Source organism: Rhinopithecus bieti, unplaced genomic scaffold (genome assembly GCF_001698545.2).
Source record: "Rhinopithecus bieti isolate Rb0 unplaced genomic scaffold, ASM169854v2 scaffold_11488, whole genome shotgun sequence".
Lineage (NCBI taxonomy): Eukaryota > Metazoa > Chordata > Mammalia > Primates > Cercopithecidae > Rhinopithecus > Rhinopithecus bieti.
Genome location: NW_016806879.1, coordinates 881,863 through 901,535, shown reverse-complemented (window position 1 = coordinate 901,535; position 19,673 = coordinate 881,863). Strand labels below are relative to the sequence as shown.

Sequence of the window (19,673 nt, the reverse complement as noted above, 5' to 3'; positions counted from 1 at the left end):
CTGAGACTCTCACTGTGTTGTCCAGGCTGCTCTCGAACTCCTAGGCTCAAGCAATCCCCCTGCCTTAGCCTCCCAAGGCGCTGGGATTACAGGTGTGAGCTACTGTGCCTGGTCAACCACATGGTACTTTTTTTTCTTTTTTTTATTTGAGACAGGGTCTCACTTTCAGCTCTACAGTAGAGGTCAGTTTCTGAGAGGTAGAGTCTTACCTGCTAGGGTAGTGGTCTCTCTTGGGGTTGAAGGGAGGTCCAATGGATGGGACCTGCATGGAAGAGATTTTTTTTTTTTTTTGAGATGGAGTCTCACTCTGTTGCCCAGGCTGGAGTACAGTGGCACGATCTCGGCTCACTGCAACTTCTGTCTCCTGGGTTCAAGTGATTTCTGGCTGTTTTGTATTTTTACAGCCTGCACTCCAGGCTGGAGTGCAGCGGGGGCGATCTTGGCTCACTGCAACCTCTGCCTCCCAGGTTCAAGCGATTCTTCTGCCTTAGCCTCCTGAGTAGCTGGAATTATAAGCACACACCACCACGCCTGGCTAATTTTTTTTTTTTTTTCTGTATTTTTAGTGGAGACGGGGTTTCGTCATGTTGGCCAGGCTGGTCTTGAACCCCTGACCTCAAGTAATCCACCGATCTCGGCCTCCCAAAGTGCTGGGATTACAGGTGTCAGCCACTGTGCCCAGTCCACATGATACATCTCTTAAAAATTATTTTTTAATTAAAATGTTTATCTAAGGCCTGTAGCAGTGACTTATGTCTGTAATCCCAGCACTGTGAGAGGCCAAAGTGGGGGGAATCACTTGAGCCTGGGAGTTCAGAATGGGCAATATAGTGAGACCCCATCTCTACCAAAAATTTAAAAAATTAGCTGGGAGTGGTGGCATTTGCCTGTGGTCCCAGCTACTTGGGAGGCTGAGGTGGGAGGATGGCTGAAGCCTGTGAGGCTGCAGTGAGCTGTGATCGTACCACTGCACTCCAGCCTGAGTCATCACAGGCTGTCTCAAAGGCAAACAAAATAATGTTTATCTAAACAATAAAATGTAGGACAAATATAATCACAGAATATATGATAGCATTTTAAATTGAAAAAGCATTAGTGATTACATGGACTGTAAAATATCAAATACATAAAATTCTTGTGTTCCTAATAATGCTCGCAACAAAGCACATTTGGTTTTTACTAGGGCACCAAGGTACTTTAAAAAAAAGTTAGAGCCAGCCACAGTGGCTCACACCTGTAATCCCAGCACTTTGGGAGGCCAAGGCAGGAGGATCACTTGAGTCGAGGAGTTTAAGACCTGAGCAACATAGAGAGATCCTGTCTCTATAGAAAATTTAAAAATTGGCTGGGCGCGGTGGCTCACGCCTGTAATCCCAGCACTTTGGGAGGCCGAGGTGGGCGGATCATGAGGTCAGGAGTTCAAGACCAGCCTGGCCAACATAGTGAAACCCCGTCTCTACTAAAAATACAAAAATTAGCCGAGTGTGGTGGCACGTGCCTGTAGTCCCAGGTACTCGGGAGGATGAGGCAGGAGAATTGCTAGAGCCCAGGAGGCAGAGGTTGCAGTGAGCCGAGACCATGCCATCGTACTCCAGCCTAGGTGACAGAGTGAGACTCCGTCTAAAAAAAAAAAATCAAAAAATGATCTGGTCGTGGTAACTTATGCCTGTAGTCCCACCCAGCTTCTCAGGAGGCTGAAGCAGGAGGATTGCTTGAGCCTAGGAGGTTGAGGCTGCAGTAGGTCATGATTGTGCCACTGTACTCGAGCCTGGGTAACAGAGCAAGAGCCTATCTCAAAACAAACAAACAAACAAAAACCAATAAACCAAAAACATTTATCTAAACAATAAAATAGAGGACAGATATAATCAGAATATATGACAGCATTTTAAATTGAAAAAGCACTAATGACTACAATGGATTATAAAATATCAAATACACGAATTTCTTGAGTTCCTTATAATACCAATAAGAAAGCACATTGGTCTTTGGTTTTTACTTGGGCACCAATGCATGCTGAAAAAAGTCAGACTTCATTTTTTAAAGCAGTTTTAGGTTCACAGCAAAACTGAGCAGAAGGTAGAGTTCTCATGTGCCTCTGCTCCTCCCCTGCCCCCAGCCTCCCCACTATCAACACCCCCACACTACAGTGGCAGATTTGTTACAATCCCTGAACCCACATTGACACATCCCCATCACCCAAAGTTCATAGCGTACAGCAGGGTTCACTCTTGGGGCTGTACATTCCATGGGTTTTGATAAATGTGTAATGATGTCTCCACCATGGCAGCATCAGGCAGAGCAGTTTCACCGCTCTAACAAAATCCTCGGTCTGCCTATTCATCCCTCTTGTTAAAGCCAAACACTCTGTTTCTTTTTAGAGACAGGGTCTTGCTCTGTCACCCAGGCTGAAGTGCAATGGCAATCACAGCCCATTGCAGCTTCCAACTCCTGGGCTTAAGTGATCCTCCTACCTCAGCCTCCAGTGGCTAGGACTGCAGGCATATGGCCATCGCACCCAGCCAATGTTTTTTTTTTTTTTGAGATGGAGCCTCGCTCTGTCGCCCAGGCTGGAGTGCAGTGCTGCCATCTTGGCTCACTGCAAACTCCGCCCCCTGGGTTCACACCATTCTCCTGCCTCAGCCTCCCGATTGGCTGGGACTACAGGCACCCGCCACCACGCCCGGCTAATTACATTTTTAGTAGAGACGGGATTTCACCATGTTAGCCAGAATGGTCTTGATCTCCTGACCTCGTGATCTGCCCGCCTTGGCCTCCCAAAGTGCTGGGACACCCAGCTAATTTTTTGTAGAGATGGGGTCTTGCTATGTTGCTCAGGCTGGTCTTGAATTCCTGGTCCTGCCTCAGCCTCCCAGAGCTCTGGGATTACAGGCGTGAACCACCGTGCCCGGCCCAAACACTCTGTTTCGACCTGCTTTTAAACAACTGACCCCTGGCTGCATTCAAAGGGTCAGGGTGTCTGAAACTGGCCTCTGCAGCAGGACCTGAACTACACATCTCCCAGTGGCCAGTGTGAGGATTCTCCCCACAAGAAACCACTGGAGGGGGCCTCCTCCAGCCCGTCCGGGTTAGGGGCTGCACGAGGAGCATCATGGACCTGGCTCAGGCCTCAGGAGGGGACCTGGGCTGGGGAAAATGTGGGACAGCATCGAGGCAGTCCCACTCCTGCAGTAAGTCATGATTGTGCCACTGCACTCGAGCCTGGGTAACAGAGCAAAATCCTATCTGAAAACAAACGAACAAACGAACAAACAAAAACCAATAAACCAAAAACATTTATCTAAACAATAAAATAGAGGACAGATATAATCACAGAATATATGACAGCATTTTAAACTGAAAAAGGGCCGGGTTAGACCTGGGGACAGTCTCAGCCATCTCCTCGCTGCGTCCACACATGTCCACCCCCACACCCACCCCCAGGCTGGCCCTCACAGAAGAGCAACAGCTGATGTTTGAGAAGCTGACTCTGTATTGCGACAGCTACATCCAGCTCATTCCCATTTCCTTCGTGCTGGGTGAGTTCCCCCTTCTGGCTGTTCTGGGTCCCCGTGGCCGCCCAGGCTTCAGACAGGCCAGGGGAGGACCACGAGGAGCTGAGGCAAGGGGCTGTCGTGGGGGAAGTGGGGACGCCAGCGGCAGGTCGGCGCCTCTCTGTAGTTCAGGGAAAGGTGCGGACTGCAGCCAGAGAGACTGAAGTTAGACGTTAGGTAAGACGTCCTGCTGTTAGCAATGAAAACCCCATTTTCTGAGGGAAGCGCTGACATCATGGTTCCTGGAGCCCCTGCGCGGGAGGGGAGGGTGTCTGGCGGATTTCTGGGACCAGCAGGGGGACCCCCGCGAGACAGAACCCTTGGAGCTCTCGCGCCTCCATGAGAGGCTCTGCCTGCCTCCCGCTCCTGAGCGCCTTCCAGGAGGGTTGGGGGCTAGGCCCGCTCGCAGCAGAAAGCTGGAGGAGCCGAGGCATCACCCGGCGCTGGGCCCTGGGCTCTGGCCGCAGCCTGGCCCCTCGCCCCTCGCCCCCCGCCCCTCCTGCCCAGGCTTCTACGTGACGCTGGTCGTGACCCGCTGGTGGAACCAGTACGAGAACCTGCCGTGGCCCGACCGCCTCATGAGCTTGGTGTCGGGCTTCGTCGAAGGCAAGGACGAGCAAGGCCGGCTGCTGCGGCGCACGCTCATCCGCTACGCCAACCTGGGCAACGTGCTCATCTTGCGCAGCGTCAGCACCGCGGTCTACAAGCGCTTCCCCAGCGCCCAGCACCTGGTGCAAGCAGGTGGGCTGCTCCGGAGCAACGGGGCGGATGAGGCGGAGCCAGGGGCCATGATGGGCTCCGCCGCAATGGAAGATGGGTGGAGCCAAAGTCCCCCGGACTCGGGGATCGGGTGGAGCCAGGAGTGGGGTGGGGTCAAGATTTGGGGGTTCAATTGGGCGGGACAGAGTCAGGTGTCTGAAGGTGGGGCGAGGCCAGGAGCCCACCCTCCGAGAGTAGGAGTCTGAGGCAGGGCTAAGGACCCTTGAGGGATAATGGAAAGAAGGGTGATGGCTTGGGAACTGGTGAGGTACTAGGGTCTACCTCCCTCTGCCCTTGCCCCTTCTGATCTCCGGTTTCCACTCTGGAGGTATGGGACTTTGGTCTCTGACTCCCCCTCAGCCTTGCCTGAACTGGTCCTGGTTACTAAGACAGACCCAGGCTAGGCTTAGTGGCTCTCGCCTGTAACCCCAGCGCTTTCGGAGGCGAAGGTGGGAAGATCGCTTGAGCCCAGGAGTTTGAGACGCCCCTGAGCAACGTAGGGAGACCCCCATCTCTACAAAAATTTAAAAATTAGCAGGGCATGGTGGCTTGTGCCTGTAGTCTGAGGCTGAGTATCGGGAGGCTGAGGTAGGAGGATCACTTGAGCCCAGGAGTTCCAGGCTGCAGTGAGCTAGGATCACATCACTGCACTCCAACCTAGGTGACAGAGCCAGACCCAGTCTCTGGAAATAAATACCCTGCCCACATGCTCAGCCCAGAATAGCACATAGTAGGTGCTCAGAAATTTTGTTGTTGTTGAAAGAAAGAAGATGGCAAAGGAGTGCTGAGGTTCCTATAGGTCGGCAGGTCCTGGCCGGGCCTGCAGAAGGGATGCCAGCCATCCCTTCTACAGGTTCTCCCACCCACAGCTTTCTTCACTCCACTCTGCAGGCTTTATGACCCCGGCAGAACACAAGCAGTTGGAGAAGCTGAGCTTACCACACAACATGTTCTGGGTGCCCTGGGTGTGGTTTGCCAACCTGTCAATGAAGGCGTGGCTTGGAGGTCGAATCCGGGACCCTATCCTGCTCCAGAGCCTGCTGAACGTGAGCCCGCTGTGCAGACAGGGCTGCCGCAGAGTGGGAAGGGTTGTGGTCCACAGGAAACAAGGTTTCCTGCAGAGAGAAGCCTTGAGCCCCCAAGAGTCTTCCCAAAGCCTGAGGTGGGGTTGCAGAATCTTTTCCAACAGCATTCCACAGCCCGAGGTGGTCCCTCCTCAGATGCCCCTCCTTCCTCTCTGAGTCTGTGAGGTCCTGGTTCTTTTTTGATAGATGAGGAAGCTGAGACACAAAGAGGTTTAGTGAGCTGCCCGTGACCACACAGCCAGGAATGGACCATGAGTACCAGGCCCTGGTACTTGGAGAAGAGTGGGGGCGAGCCCAGGGTGGGGGCAGGTGGTGTTCAGAACCCCATCCCTCCCTGCTGTCCCCCAGGAGATGAACACCTTGCGCACTCAGTGTGGACACCTGTATGCCTACGACTGGATTAGTATCCCACTGGTGTATACACAGGTGAGGACTAGGCTGGCGAGGCTGCCCTTTTGGAAAACTGAGGCTGGAAGAACCAAGGAAGCAGCTGGGATGGGAAGGGCTCACCTAGAGGCTAAGTGGCTCCCCCAGGAGTTGGGTCTGCACTTTGAAGTTGGGTCTAGACTTTGCAGGGATGAGTTCTTAGAGACCAGGCTCCTGCCTGACCCAGTCCAGTAGAGGTGGTGTGATTATCCCCATTTTAAAGAGAGGTTGGCCAGGCGCAGTGGCTCACGCCTGTAATCCCAGCATGTTGGGAAGCTGAGGCAGGTGGATCACCTGAGGTCAGGAGTTCGAGACCAATCTGGCCAACATGGCAAAACCCCATGTCTACTAAAAATACAAAAATTAGCTGGGCATGGTGGTGCATGCCTGTAATCCCAGCTACTTGGGAGGCTGAGGCAGGAGAATCGCTTGAACCCGGGAGGTGGAGCTTGCAGTGAGTGAAGATCGCACCGCTGCACTCCAGCCTGGACGACAGAGCAAGACTCTGTCTCAAACAAACAAAAAAAAAAGTGGGGGGGGTTAACAGAGACTCTAAGTCACGTGAGTGTGCAAGTCAGAACAAGGCCTCGGTCTATCCCTGGGATTTTATGGTTGTCTCACTCTAGGGCTTGTTCTGCTCTTGCACCCTCTCTCCTCTCTCCTCCTCCTCCTCCTCCTCCTCCTCCTCCTCTCTCCTCCTCGCTCCTCCTCTTCCTTCCAGGTGGTGACTGTGGCGGTGTACAGCTTCTTCCTGACTTGTCTAGTTGGGCGGCAGTTTCTGAACCCGGCCAAGGCCTACCCTGGCCATGAGCTGGACCTCGTTGTGCCCGTCTTCACATTCCTGCAGTTCTTCTTCTATGTTGGCTGGTTGAAGGTGAGCCTCTCCAGGGCCCCTCTCGGCTGGAGGCATGGCCAGAGCGGTCATGGCCAGCAGCTGCCTGAGACGAGGACACATTGTCAGGAAAGGAAGGTCTCACGGGTAGAAAGCAGCGAGCAGGGCCCCGACCACAGCCCTCTGGTCTGCACATTTCCATGTTGTTACGTATGAGGAAACTGAGACTGCAGCGGGGCCTTCTTGAGGCCTGGGTCTGCTTCCAAGGCTGCACCCAAGGCCCAGACTTAGCAGCTTGAGGGATAGGGAGAGCTCAGTCAGTCTAAACATTTGCTGCTCCCTCAAGAGAATATTCTTCAAATGTTTGTCCGGAGAATAGGGGAATTCATGGAATTGGAGTGGCAGTGGCAGGCCCTGCTGGTGAGGATACTTCTCATCTCTACTTAAAACAAAGCCCTGAGGCCGGGTGCCTTGGCTCATGCCTATAATCCCAACACTTTAGGAGGCCGAGGCGGGTGGATCACCTGAGGTCAGGAGTTCGAGACCAGCCTGACCAACATGGTGAAACTCTGTCTTTACTAAAAACACAAAAATTAGCCAGGTGTGGTGGCACACGCCTGTAATCCCAGCTACTCGGGAGGCTGAGGCAGGAGGATTGCTTTAACCCGGGAGTCGGAGGATGCAGTGAGCTGAGATTGCGCCACTGCACTCCAGCCTGGGCAAAAGAATGAAACTCCGTCTCAAACAACAACCACCACCACCACAAAAAAAAAACAAAGCCCTAACGTTCCCTAGCCCCTGCCCTTTACAAGGCAGATTGGCACCACCTCTCCTTATTCAAGATGCCTGTTGGGGTGTCTTGTTCCTCACCTCAAGCGGCTTGTCCAGGTATTCCCTCCCACCACTGCCAGTACGCCAAACAGGAGTTCTGAATCACAGTTTTCTCTCCAACTCTTTATCTTTCCTTCTTTCTGTTGCCCACCCACTCTCTCTCCCTTCCTACCTTCCTTTATTTTTTGGTAGTGGGGGTGTAAGTCTCTGTCTCTGCCCTTCCTGTCGCTGTGACTGACACACACACACACATATGCATGCATTCCTATTCCTCTAAATTCCCCCTGCCCCCAGTTATCTTTGGTTTCTACAGATCAAAACAAATCACACTTTTATGCTTGAAATTCTCCAAGGTGCCCCAGTGGCCTGCAAGATGTCCCCTGGACCCCGAAGGCAGAGGCGTGCCACCTCTTCGGGGCTTTGTCAGGGCATTTTAGAGATTGCTATCTAGGAATCTGCCCACCTAGACTGCCCTTTAGTTCAGCCCAGCTTCAGTATATATCTCTGTTGCAGGAATGAATAAAATCATGCAGCTCCAGGTAAGATACATGAGGTGAGATAAAGGTGGTGACTCAGCCGAGTGATACAGTCAGGGACAGCTGTGGGTGTTCAGGGAAGGACTGGCTCAGGAGAGTTAGAGGGGCTGTGTCCAGAAGTGTGTGGGTGCCCACAGGTGTGGGGGGCTGGAGCCCTAAACTCTGGCTTTGAAGACAGTGGTCAGGCAGGAAGGGCATCATGTGGTGTGGAAATGGCAGCAGCTGAGGTTTAAGTGGGGAGGCTGGCTTTGAGGAGTTCTGCCTGAGGGTTTACAGAGCCTCACCTGTCCCCAAGGTGGCAGAGCAGCTCATCAACCCCTTTGGAGAGGATGATGATGATTTTGAGACCAACTGGATTGTCGACAGGAATTTGCAGGTATGGAGAGAGGGAGAGAGGCCATACCATGGACCTTCCCCAAAGTGGACCCAAAGAGAGGACCCCACTGTTCTGTAGGGAGGTCTCGCAGTGAATGATCACCCCTTTCCCTCCTCCCTCCTGCAGCCAGCCATTCACTCACAGGATTCTCACCTCAATCTTTGAGGCTGCAGGCAGGCACCCATCTCCCCATTTCACAGACAGGGAAACTGAGGTCCAGAGAGAGGGAGAGATTCCTCCAAGTCATCAGGCACGTACAAGGTCCTGCCTGGGATGACCTTTCTGTGGGACTTCTGTCCCTGGTGACCAGGTGTCCCTGTTGGCTGTGGATGAGATGCACCAGGACCTGCCTCGGATGGAGCCGGACATGTACTGGAATGAGCCTGAGCCACACCCCCCCTACACAGCTGCTTCCGCCCAGTTCCGTCGAGCCTCCTTTATGGGCTCCACCTTCAACATCAGGTGTGGCCAGTGCCAGGGGGCTGGGTGGGAAGCCCCTCCTAGTGCAGGGGTCTGCCTAGGAACTTAGAATAGCACTAGGTAATACATACTGGGTGCCTCAGTAAGTGTCAGGCACTGTACTATGCTCTTTAGAAATAGTAACTATTTTTTCCTCCCAATAATTTTAGTTTGTTATCCCAAGTGTTCAGATGATTAAAGTACAGGTTCAGAAAGAGTAAGTTGCCCAAGGCCACATAGCTAGCAAATGGTGCATCTGCTACTTGAAGGGCAGCCTGTGATCAGTGATGCAGTGGAACGTTAGGACCTGGCTCCTGTCATCCAGAACTATGTTTTCTTTTCTTTTTGAGACAGAGTCCCGCTCTGTCGCCCAGGTTGGAGCGCAGTGTCGTGATCTCGGCTCACTGCAACCTCCGCCTCCTGGGTTCAAGTGATTCTCCTGCCACAGCCTCCCCAGTAGCTGGGATTACAGGTGCCCACCACCACAACCAGATAATTTTTGTACTTTTAGTAGAGACGAGGTTTCACCATGTTGGCCAGGCTGGTCTCGAACTCCTGACCAGTAATCTGCCCGCTTTGGCCTCCCAAAGTGCTGGAATTATAGGTGTCAGAACTATGTTTTCTGATAAGCTACAGTGCTTGGATGGGAAGTGGAAGTGGGGTTCCCTGGGATGGGGAAGGGGCAGCAAACATGTCCTAGCAGGCAGCCAGGCCATCACAGGTACCTCCTGAATTGACTTTGTCCTACTGAGTAAAGGACTCAGGCCACCCACAGCAGCCAGACTTATCCTCACATGGTCCCACTTCCCTGATTCCATCTGAATCCCTCTTGAGCTGCAGTGGGCTGAAGGGCTATCCCAGCTAGTCCTTTCTCCTCAGGACAAGAGTTAAAAGTGCCTTGGAGAGTGTTGGGCACATGTCAGGGTTCATACTCAAGGTTTTCTTCCACAGTATCCAGTGCTGTTCTCCGCTTGTTCTTTTCTCTTTCCGTTTTTTGTTGTTTTTTTTTAACAGAGTTTTGCCCTTGTTGCCCAGGCTGGAGTGCAGTGGCACAGTCTCGGCTCACTGCAACCTCTGCCTCCCAGGTTCAAACAATTCTCCTGCCTCAGCCTCCTGAGTAGCTGGGATTACGGGTGCCTGCCACCAAGCCTGGCTAATTTTTGTAATTTTAGTAGAGACAGAGTTTCACCATGTTGGCCAGGATGGTCTCAAACTCCTGACCTCAGGTGAGCCACCCTCCTTGGCCACCCAAAGTGCTGGGATTACAAGTGTGAGCCACCGTGCCTGGCCGCTTGTTCTTTTAAGAACCAAGTATCCTACTAGACTGCAATTGAGTTTAACTAGAGTCTATAGTTTGAGGAAGAGTTGGGAAGGTGATCAAATGAAGGCTGGAGGCCTTATGGAGGTCATAAACATTTCTGGAGGATGACTTTGAGCCCTACATGGTCTGTACCCCAGCAGCTGAAGGTTGTGGGGGGGAAGGCTGAAAACAGAACAATAAAGCACAGACCTTGTCTCCAAGGAATGCGCAATTTACGGAGGGAGCTCAAACCCAAGCCTCAAACGCTGGATACAAGGTACAAAGTACTGGACATCTAGGAAAGGGACAGAACATGGAACACAGTCACCTTTGTCTGCCTGGAGGCGGCTTCCAGCAGGGTCTGGAGCTGGGCCATGGAACATGGGAAAAATCTGAACTTGGGCAAGGGCAGGCCATACTCTGTGGTAGACAAGCTTTCCCTTGCAGGGTAAAGGTCTTGGGCTCCTGGGATGCCTGTTGCTAGGAAGCCAAATTTCCCTTTGTGGATGTCGCTCCCAGTTGGAACCACAAATCCCTGGCATTGCCCAGAGTCACTCATGGGCCTCATCTGCACCACTCATGCCAGGGCACCAGTGTTTCTGACTGCCTGGAGTGGGAGGTTTTAAAGGGGAAGTGAATGATGAGGAGGGCTTTACATGCCAGGCAGGGGATGGTTGAGGGGGTTGGGTGTTAACTCTGGTCAAGAGGGAGTCAACGAACAGTGAGGTGAGCTGGGCCTGGAGGGATCACCGGGAGGTACAGGACGGATCAGGAGAGAGGTGAGAGCTGGGCTATTGTGAGGAAGATGGTGTGGCCTTGGCTTGGGCCAACCGAGAGAGAGGAAGGGGTAAGGGAGAAGGCCAAGTGTTAGTCCTTTGTCCACTGGCCCAGCCCTGCATCTCCTGCTTCTTTCCAGCCTGAACAAAGAGGAGATGGAGTTTCAGCCCAATCAGGAGGATGAAGAGGACGCTCACACTGGCATCATTGGCCGCTTCCTAGGGCTGCAGTCCCATGATCACCATCCTCCCAGGGCAAACTCAAGGACCAAACTACTGTGGCCCAAGAGGGAATCCCTTCTCCACGAGGGCCTGCCCAAAAACCACAAGGCAGTCAAACAGAACATTAGGGGCCAGGAAGACAACAAGGCCTGGAAGCTTAAGGCTGTGGACACCTTCAAGTCTGCCCCACTGTATCAGAGGCCAGGCTACTACAGTGCCCCACAGACGCCCCTCAGTCCCACTCCCATGTTCTTCCCCCCAGAACCATCAGCGCCATCAAAGCTTCACAGTGTCACAGGCATAGACACCAAAGACAAAAGCCTAAAGACTGTGAGTTCTGGGGCCAAGAACAGTTCTGAACTGCTCTCAGGGAGTGACGGAGCCTTGATGGAGCACCCAGAAGTATCTCACGTGAGGAGGAAAACCGTGGAGTTTAACCTGACGGATACGCCAGAGATCCCCGAAAATCATCTCAAAGAACTTTTGGAACTATCAACAACCAACATACACGCTACACTAAAAGATCACGTGGATCCTTATTGGGCCTTAGAAAACAGGTCTGTCCTCCACCCAAACCAGGGGCACTGTATTGCCCTGTGCCCCACCCCAGCTTCCCTTGCTCTGAACCTACCCTTCCTCCACAATTTCCTAGGGTTCCATCACTGCCAGAGCATGCTGGACCTACGCCCAGCACTGGCTTGGGGTATATACTTGGCCACCTCCACAGGGATCCTAGAAGTGTTCGGGACCTTTTCTCACTTCACCCAAGAGCCTGGTATCACCAGGAAGACTTCTTGGGAGCAGGTGAAGGAAGCTGAGGTTGTGCTGACCAAAGTGCTGCTAGAGAACTATCCCAGGGCTGACAGGCCAGGCTTGGCTGAACAGATGTTATCACTGGCCCCAACTTACTTTGAGCAAGGGTGGCTGACCCAAAACCATGGGGTGGCAGTCAGCTGGATGACAGATGAACACTTCCCCATAACTATTTAGGGTAGTACCAAAGCACTACAGGAAAGGGTGGCCGGAACTGCCTCACTCCTACGATGGTGATGGTGACATTGAGGGTGTCCAGGGCCCTTAGGTCATTTTCTCACTGCCTGGGGGACCTCACCAAAATACTTCATGCTCCTTGGGGTCAGCCCAAAGCTGTCACAAAATCAGATGTTTCCCTTTATTCCAGATTTCCTGGGCACTCTCACCCAATTGGAAACACCCCACTTCAGCCCCAGTCACGTGGGGAGGAAGTGTGTAACTTCCCGTTTCTGGATTCTCAGTTACTTTCAGTCAGAACACCCAGCTATTATAATTGAAAACTTAAAAGGGCAACAGTTTCAGTCTTGCTTCTAGGGCTAGACAGGAACTTGGCAAACATCTGTGGCTTGTTTAGCAAAAGATGTTATTTCAGAATCTTGTCTTGGGCTGGGTGTGGAGGCAGGCAGATCATGTGAGGTCAACTTGAGACCAACCTAGCCAACACAAAACCCTACCAAAATACAAAAATCAGCTGGGTGTTGTAGTGCGTGCCTGTAGTCCCAACTCAGGAGGTTGAGGGGAGAATTGCTTGAACCCCGGAGGCGGAGGTTGCAGTGAGATTGAGCCACTGCACTCCAGCCTGGGCGACGGAATGAGACCGTCTCAAAAAAAAAAAAAAAAAAAAGAATCCCCCCAACCTTTGCCCTCCTACTGCAACATTTTAGTATTTGAAATGAAGGTTCCTTCCATATTCACACTGTTAATTCTCTCCCATTCTCACTAGGGATGAAGCATATTCCTAACTTGCTTCCCAACGGGCATGCTTCGCCAGCCAGGTCCTCTCCAGTGTGTACACCAGCAGGACACTGATCCAGTCACAGCCATACAGCTGTCCATACTGAAGAACATGTCCTGTGACAGCCTGAATCAAACGGTTAGCTTAACAGATAAAATCAGTAGTCCAGGACTACTTCAGCCTTTAATGCCTTTCATTCATAAAACTGTTGAAAGCTAGACTGAACCATCGGAAACATGTAGCTCAGACACTGGATTGAGTCAGGAACCCTTCCTTAGTCCTGTCTGAAATCCGAGACAGGCATACCTTAGTATACTGCCCAAACTAAGGCGTTTAATAAATACAAATACTCTGTTTCTTTTGATTAGCGTGATTAGAAATGAACAACGGCACTTAAGGAATCTGAAAGATGGACTGGATAGATTTCTGATTCATCCTAAGACCTCAAAGACAACACCTGGGTACCAAATTTCTTTATTTGAAGGAATGGTACAAATCAAAGAACTTAAGTGGATGTTTTGGTACAACTTATAGAAAAGGTAAAGGAAACCCCAACATGCATGCACTGCCTTGGTGACCAGGGAAGTCACCCCATGGCTATGGGGAAATTAGCCTGAGGCTTAGCTTTCATTATCACTGTCTCCCAGGGTGTGCTTGTCAAAGAGATACTCTGCCAAGCCAGATTCGGGTGCTCCCATCTTGCGCAAGTTGGTCACGTGGTCACCCAATTCTTTGATGGCTTTCACCTGCTCATTCAGGTAATGTGTCTCAATGAAGTCACACAACTACAAAACAATGGGGAAGACAGTTAGTGGGCAGCTTTCCCAATCCCTAAGGCAAATCATTTCCTCCATTTATTTCCTGGGTTTCCAGTACTTACATGGGGGTCATTTTTGTCAGTGGCCAGTTTGTGCAGTTCCAGTAGTGACTGATTCACATTTTTTTCCAAATGTAAAGCACACTCCATCGCATTCAGCCCGCTCTCCCAGTCGTCATAGTCTGGTTTCTGAATGAGGAGGATAGGGTAATGCATCTCTACCAACTAACCTACAAACCAGCAAGCCCGTCATCTCTAACCACCACGCTTTGGCAAAAGGGACATTACTATTTGCCTAATTTAGTTTAGATGGTAAGCCTAAAAAAACCACAAAAGGCAAAAGCCCAGTGTATCATCACTTTATCAGGGCAACTGCTAGTTTAAGTGATTTCTGATACCCAAACACTGCTAGATGATGAAGTATGACACCCCTAGGATCTTTTGTTCACCTTAATATCCTGAAGGAAGATTCGGCCACCTCGTTGGTTCTGCAGCTTCATCAGTTTCTCGGCATGTTCCCTTTCCTCATGAGATTGGTGAAGAAAGTATTTGGCAAAGTTCTTCAAAGCCACATCATCGCGGTCAAAGTAGTAAGACTGAAAGGAGAACACTGAATGTGTTATATTAGGGATCCCCAAAGACAGGTAGCTGTGACAGTCTACACTGAGGCAAGATGGTCTAGATGGTCAGCCTAGGCTTCCTTTCTCAAGGCGCGGCATGAAGGGGTCAGTGCCCAAGGAAACCGGGGGCAGATGAGCTACTGGACTGAACCCAACAGTAATCTTTCTAATAGAAAACTGAAACTTGATCCTTCAAAGTTTACTTCAAGGAACCTTTAGATTATGGGCATTGCCTGGGGTGATGTCTTAAGGATCTGTATTAGTGCACAGAAAACTTTCTTTCATTGTCTGGTGAGAGGGTGCTGGGGTACTGACCCTGCACTTAGTCCTTTTCTCCTCCCTGTTTCTGGATTAACCATGTTAAAGCATGGTTAAAACAAAGAGCTCAGGAGCCTGCCAGCTGTACCGCGGATTTATTTATAAAATTAAAAACCCCTACTGGGCGCGGTGGCTCACGCCTGTAATCCCAGTACTTTGGGAGGCCGAGACGGTTGGATCACGAGGTCAGGAGACCATCCTGGCCAACATGGTGAAACCCAGTCTCTACTAAAAATACAAAAAATTAGCCGGGCGTGGTGGCGTGCGCCTGTAATTTCAGTTACTCAGGAGGCTGAGGTAAGAGAATCGCTTGAACCCGGGAGGCGGAGGATGCAGTGAGCCGAGATCGTGCCACTGCACTCCAGTCTGGGAGACAGAGGAAGACACTGTCTCAAAAAAAAAAAAAAAATTAAAAACGCCCATGCAAGGTGACAACTGTGGGCAGTATGTTGATGCAAATATACTTTTATAATACTTATATCACAAAAATTTGATTTTCAGTTTTAGACATTTGATGTAGTCAAGTACTTCTGAAAGGCAGTGACAGTCACAGAAATACAGGCCTGTTTTCAAATCCATTTGGAACACATTCTTGGGATAGTTTGGACAATCACAAGGCAATTCTAAGGAAGACTCCCACGACACTGCCTAAGACCAAGATTTGGGAAAACTGATTCCACTGATCACTGAAAAATTTATTGCCCAGTAACTGTTGGTGGATTTTATCCAAGAACTGGAGATTTATTACTTAGTCGGCCACACCTCTTACAATAAGATACATAAAAGATAAAAATTAAGTTCCCTAGACGCAAGGTCAGGTGACACTGCAGAAGGGGCGATTTCTAGAGATACGCTTCAATGCAAGTGGAACTTAGAGATAAGCGGAGCCGAGAGGTGGATAGGGCTGCTCCAGAGGGATCTGCCCACAAGATAAGCCACTTCGCGCCAGCCCCCAGGGTTGGCTGTTCGACACCGTTACCCAGCAGGCCCGCCATACCTAGGGGGCTGGAGCGGGATACCTAAGCAAAAAACGCTGGGCTTCAGAGCCAACTGCCGGAGGCAGAGGAAAAGATGGGAGTGCAAAACTCCACCTTCCTAACCGCAGGATTGATCGCACGGGCTGACAGTTTTGCAACCCCAGGATTTCAGGACACCCAACTCTCCTTAAAAAAAGAAGGGTGTGCAGAAGCGGCCCTGGCCTAGGAGGGAGCCTTCCCAACGTACAGCTGAGAAGAACCAGCTGCCCCAACTTTCTGCGCCAGAGAAGCCCTCGGAAACCTCGAGCAGCCTCCATTTTCCAGAAGGGCGCAGGGAGGCGGGGGATCCCGCGGGTGGCCACACCCCCGGCCCGCCCCAGCGCGCGCCCCGGGAACCGCGCCTGACCCCCGCCACCGCCCCGAGCCGCCCGCGCTCACCATGGACAGGTAAACGTAGGAAGCGTAGAGCTCCAGGTTGATCTGGCGGTTGATGGCGGCCTCTGAGTCCTGGTGGTAGTTCTGGCGCACCTGCGAGGTGGACGCGGTCGTCATGGCGGAGGCTAAGGACAGGCGGCGGCGGCGGTGGCTGCGCGGCGCTGAAGCGGCGGCGGGGGCCTTGGGGCGGTCCGAGGACGCGGTGAAGAGGTGACGGAGGGCTGGCTATGGGCGGCCGGCCGGGACGGGGGACGAGCGCCGGGTTCCGTCCAAGCACTGTTGAAGCAGGAAACCCCGACGACTCTCGGCGAAGAACGTCTGGCGCAGCGGGTAGCTTGCGGTCTCTTATAGTGGCGGCGGCGTCAGGCCCGCCCCAGCCAATCAGCACCGCCCGCCCCGCGCCCGCTCCTTCCGGTGGGCGCGGAGCCCCGCCCCTGCGGTGGGGGAGGGGCGGCCGCTAGAGGCCCTCGCGCGCTCTGGCGGAGCTCGGGAGCGGGGACCGGTACCGGACTGCTTCGGGGACAGTGGTGTCGTCTCTGTGCCCCTGGGGCCCGTTTAGTGGAGTTGGAGGGAAGCTGCGAGGAGGCGCGGGAAGTCCACCTCAGAGCCCCCCGCTCTAGGTGTGCCCGGGCCTTGGAACCAGCGGGGGCGGGGTGCGGGGGCGCATGGGGTGACCCTGATTTGGCTCCCATTTTCCCGAACGAGCACCCTGAGGCTCCTGGCCCGGGGCATGGTGTTAAAAATCATAGCTGCGGGGAAGCCCTTGTGACATCTTGCTGCAGATTGAGAAGGTGGAAGGTGGAGACGCGGGCCTTAGGTGGTCGAGCGCACTTTCTCTTCCTCAAGAGTCCAAGAAGGAGCGCGGTGGAGAAGTGGGGCTCACGGCGGGTTTCGGGTCCGCCCCTGCCCTTCTGATCCGGCGACCACGTCTGCCTTTGGCTGAAAGCAAATATGGCTCCGAGTGCAGTTTCTACAACAAAGGCTGGGTGGGCCGGGTTTCCGTAGGGATGGGGACCGCCTCCCCCGAGTGTCTTGGGAGTGAGCCACCGGGGCCTCGGAGAGAATCGCTGGAGTCGCTTCGCACCCAAGGGACACATCTCCGGTTAGAAAGGAGAAGCGACGTGGATCTAAAGGCGAAGCCCATGCTGAGGCCTTTTCAAAATGGCCTCTTATCAGCCACACTCACAGGAGCTTCAGGCTTCGGTGGCCCTGTAGGACAACCCTGGGGTGTCATTGGAGAGAAGCTGACGGGGTTGATGGCGGGTGACAGGTGAAAGAGACCCCGGAGGGGCGGGGCCAGTGTGTGTGGCATGCAGTTGAGTCCCAGGCACAGTGTGGATGTGAATTTATGGGTGGCAGAGCTGGAGCTAGGCCCTGCCCCTACCTAGGTCTTGGCTTCGAGGTCCACTGTTCTGTTGCATCTTTTGACGCATCGGTGGAAGAACTATTAATTTCAGGATGCCCACAAACCTGTAGCTGGAAGCTAGATTTCCAAACCTTATTTTAAAAAAGCAACTACTGAAATATTAAAAACAAATTGCCGACGGAATTAGGGTGATTTCTTTTTCACGGGTTCATTAAAAAATGCACCTATGTTACCTACAGGAAACACGTTTTAGTGCTGCTAGAGCTACAAGAATAAGGTAAACAGATGGATGCTGCTAGACCAGGAGTACCTTACCCAGTCTGGGATAGGAGGAGGTCAGGGAAGCCTTCCCTAAGCAAGACCCCTGAGCTAAGTTTGCAGAAAAAGTTAAAAGGAAGGTGAAGTGCAGGAGCGAAACAGGGAAAGGAATTTGGAGCAGAGTGAACAGCATATGCAAAGGTGTGGCAATGTGGAAATGCATGACCTGTTCAAGCTGCCTTAAGAAAGTATGTTGCCTGGGGCTGGGCACTGTGGCTCACGCCTGTAATCCCAACACTTTGGGAGGCCAAGGCGGGCGGATCACTTAAGGTCAAGAGTTGGAGATAGGCCTGGCTAACTAACATGGCGAAACCCCTCTCTACTAAAAATACGAAAATTAGCCAGGTGTAGTGGCATGCGCCTGTAATCTTAGCTACTCTGGAGGCTGAGGCGGGAGACTCGCTTGAACCAGGGAGGCGCTTGAACCTGGGAGGCGGGGGTTGCAGTGAGCCGAGATCGCGCCTTTGCACTCCAGCCTGCAAGACAAAGCAAAACTCCGTGTGAAAAAACAAGAAAGAAAAAAGAATGTTGGCCTGGAAAGTACAGTGCATGTTGGGGGACACTGGATAGGGTGGAGAATAGGGGCAAGGTCGGGCAGGGTTGTGTTCCATAAAAAGAGGTTAAACTTGATCCTGGAGACAACATAGAGACACCGCATTAGCTTTGTTTTTAGAAACCTTACACTGGAAATCTCTTAGAATAAGAGTATAGCAAAGTCACCATATATAGGATCCAAAGCTTTCCTTGATAGCAGTAACCACCAGTTAGAAAATAGGGGGAAAAAAATGGAAAAGAAACAATGTTTTTCGGTTACATTGACAACAAAAGCTTAAAGTACCTTGGAATAAAGTTAACAAGAAATATATAGAGAAAACTATGAATGCTTACTGCTGGACCAAAAAAATCCAAAAAGCCTAGCATAAATGAAGAGGTACCATATTCCCAAATGGTTGGTCAGTCTTCATTTTGTAAAGATGTCAGTTTTCCCCAAATAAATGTAAATTCACTGCAATTTCCATAAAAGGCAGTTTTTTGTTTTGTTTTCCTCAGCCATTACTGTCTCTGGGACAGTTTTTTTTTTTTTTTTTTTTTTTTTTGAAACTTCACAAAATGGCTCTAAAGTTCATTTGGAGGAGTCAGTGTGTTGATAGATTTGCATTTAGTGCTATAATAAAAGTACAGTAAAGTGCTATAAGCAGTATGGTACTGGCACAGGAAGAGATGACTAGATTAATGTGACAAAATAGTCCTGCCCACCTATGTATGAGAAGTTGGGATATGCTAAACTGTTGTGTCAAATTAGGGAAGAAAGAATGGGTTTAACAAATTATGTTGAAACAATTGACAGTCATGTGGAGAAAAATGACTCACTGAGTATTTAAAAATACATTCCAGATAGATTAAAAATCCAAGTCTTAAAAAAAGTATAAAGTTTTGAGGAGAATGTATAGAAGATTTTTTTTTTTATAATTTTGGGGTAGGGAATGTTCTGAGGCTGTCAGAAGCCATAAAAGTACAGTTGGCAGATTTGCCTACTTAAAAATGAAAAGCTGTAAGACAAAAGATGTTGTCAACAAGGTTAAAACAGAGATGACAAATTGGGTTGATATTTGTAACTCATATAAGTGATGAAGATTAGGAACTGTAATATATATTTGTATGTTTAATGAAATACTATATATGTATCACACTTTTTTTTTTTTTTTTTGGGATGGAATTTCGCTCTTGTCGCCCAGGCTGGAGTGCAGTGGCTTGATCTCGGCTCACTGCACCCTCCACCTCCCGGGTTCAAGTGATCCTTCTTTCACAGCCTCCCAAGTAGTTGGGACTACAGGCACCTGCCACCACGCCTGGCTGATTTTGTGTTTTAATAGCGACAGGGTTTCACCATGTTGGCC

General features: G+C 51.2%; 2 protein-coding genes and 1 pseudogene across 9 annotated transcripts in view; 2 read left to right on the top strand and 1 right to left on the bottom strand.

The window, feature by feature from the left end:
• BEST1 (bestrophin 1) overlaps positions 1 to 13,282 on the top strand; it is a 20,032-nt gene extending 6,750 nt beyond the window's left edge. For 6 of the 7 annotated variants that reach the window (XM_017878394.1, XM_017878393.1, XM_017878391.1 and 3 more), the window contains 8 exons: positions 3,445 to 3,539; positions 4,062 to 4,295; positions 5,205 to 5,359; positions 5,747 to 5,824; positions 6,546 to 6,698; positions 8,319 to 8,399; positions 8,710 to 8,861; positions 11,075 to 12,418. In XM_017878394.1, the coding sequence (XP_017733883.1) occupies positions 3,445 to 3,539; positions 4,062 to 4,295; positions 5,205 to 5,359; positions 5,747 to 5,824; positions 6,546 to 6,698; positions 8,319 to 8,399; positions 8,710 to 8,861; positions 11,075 to 12,146 (2,020 nt within the window). In that variant the 3' untranslated portion in view covers positions 12,147 to 12,418. Of the gene's footprint in view, positions 1 to 3,444; positions 3,540 to 4,061; positions 4,296 to 5,204; positions 5,360 to 5,746; positions 5,825 to 6,545; positions 6,699 to 8,318; positions 8,400 to 8,709; positions 8,862 to 11,074; positions 12,419 to 12,912 lie in introns of those variants that run through there. The other variant, XM_017878396.1, reaches the window with a different exon arrangement.
• Positions 13,283 to 13,381: 99 nt separating this feature from the next.
• FTH1 (ferritin heavy chain 1) lies at positions 13,382 to 16,591 on the bottom strand. 2 transcript variants are annotated; one of them, XM_017878398.1, is made up of 5 exons: positions 16,268 to 16,282; positions 16,095 to 16,233; positions 14,191 to 14,337; positions 13,805 to 13,930; positions 13,382 to 13,709 (listed from the first exon to the last, which is right to left on the bottom strand). In XM_017878398.1, the coding sequence occupies exons 2-5, from the start codon at positions 16,206 to 16,208 to the stop codon at positions 13,545 to 13,547; spliced, it is 552 nt and encodes a 183-aa protein (XP_017733887.1). In that variant the 5' UTR covers positions 16,209 to 16,233; positions 16,268 to 16,282; the 3' UTR covers positions 13,382 to 13,544. The 2 variants fall into 2 exon arrangements, with proteins under 2 accessions (XP_017733887.1, XP_017733886.1); XM_017878397.1 differs by having other exon boundaries at positions 16,095 to 16,591.
• LOC108533631 (uncharacterized) lies at positions 16,207 to 18,141 on the top strand (annotated as a pseudogene).
• The last annotated feature ends 1,532 nt before the right edge of the window (positions 18,142 to 19,673 follow it).

What these genes read in the sequence shown, in the direction of transcription:
- FTH1 (XM_017878397.1), bottom strand. Translation starts at nt 16,208, where the DNA reads ATGACGACCGCGTCCACCTCGCAGGTGCGCCAGAACTACCACCAGGAC. An exon ending in CCTACGTTTACCTGTCCATG is followed by an intron (nt 14,338 to 16,094) that starts GTGAGCGCGGGC and finishes TTCTCCTTTCAG; the next exon opens with TCTTACTACTTTGACCGCGA. An exon ending in TCTTCCTTCAGGATATTAAG is followed by an intron (nt 13,931 to 14,190) that starts GTGAACAAAAGA and finishes CTCCTCATTCAG; the next exon opens with AAACCAGACTATGACGACTG.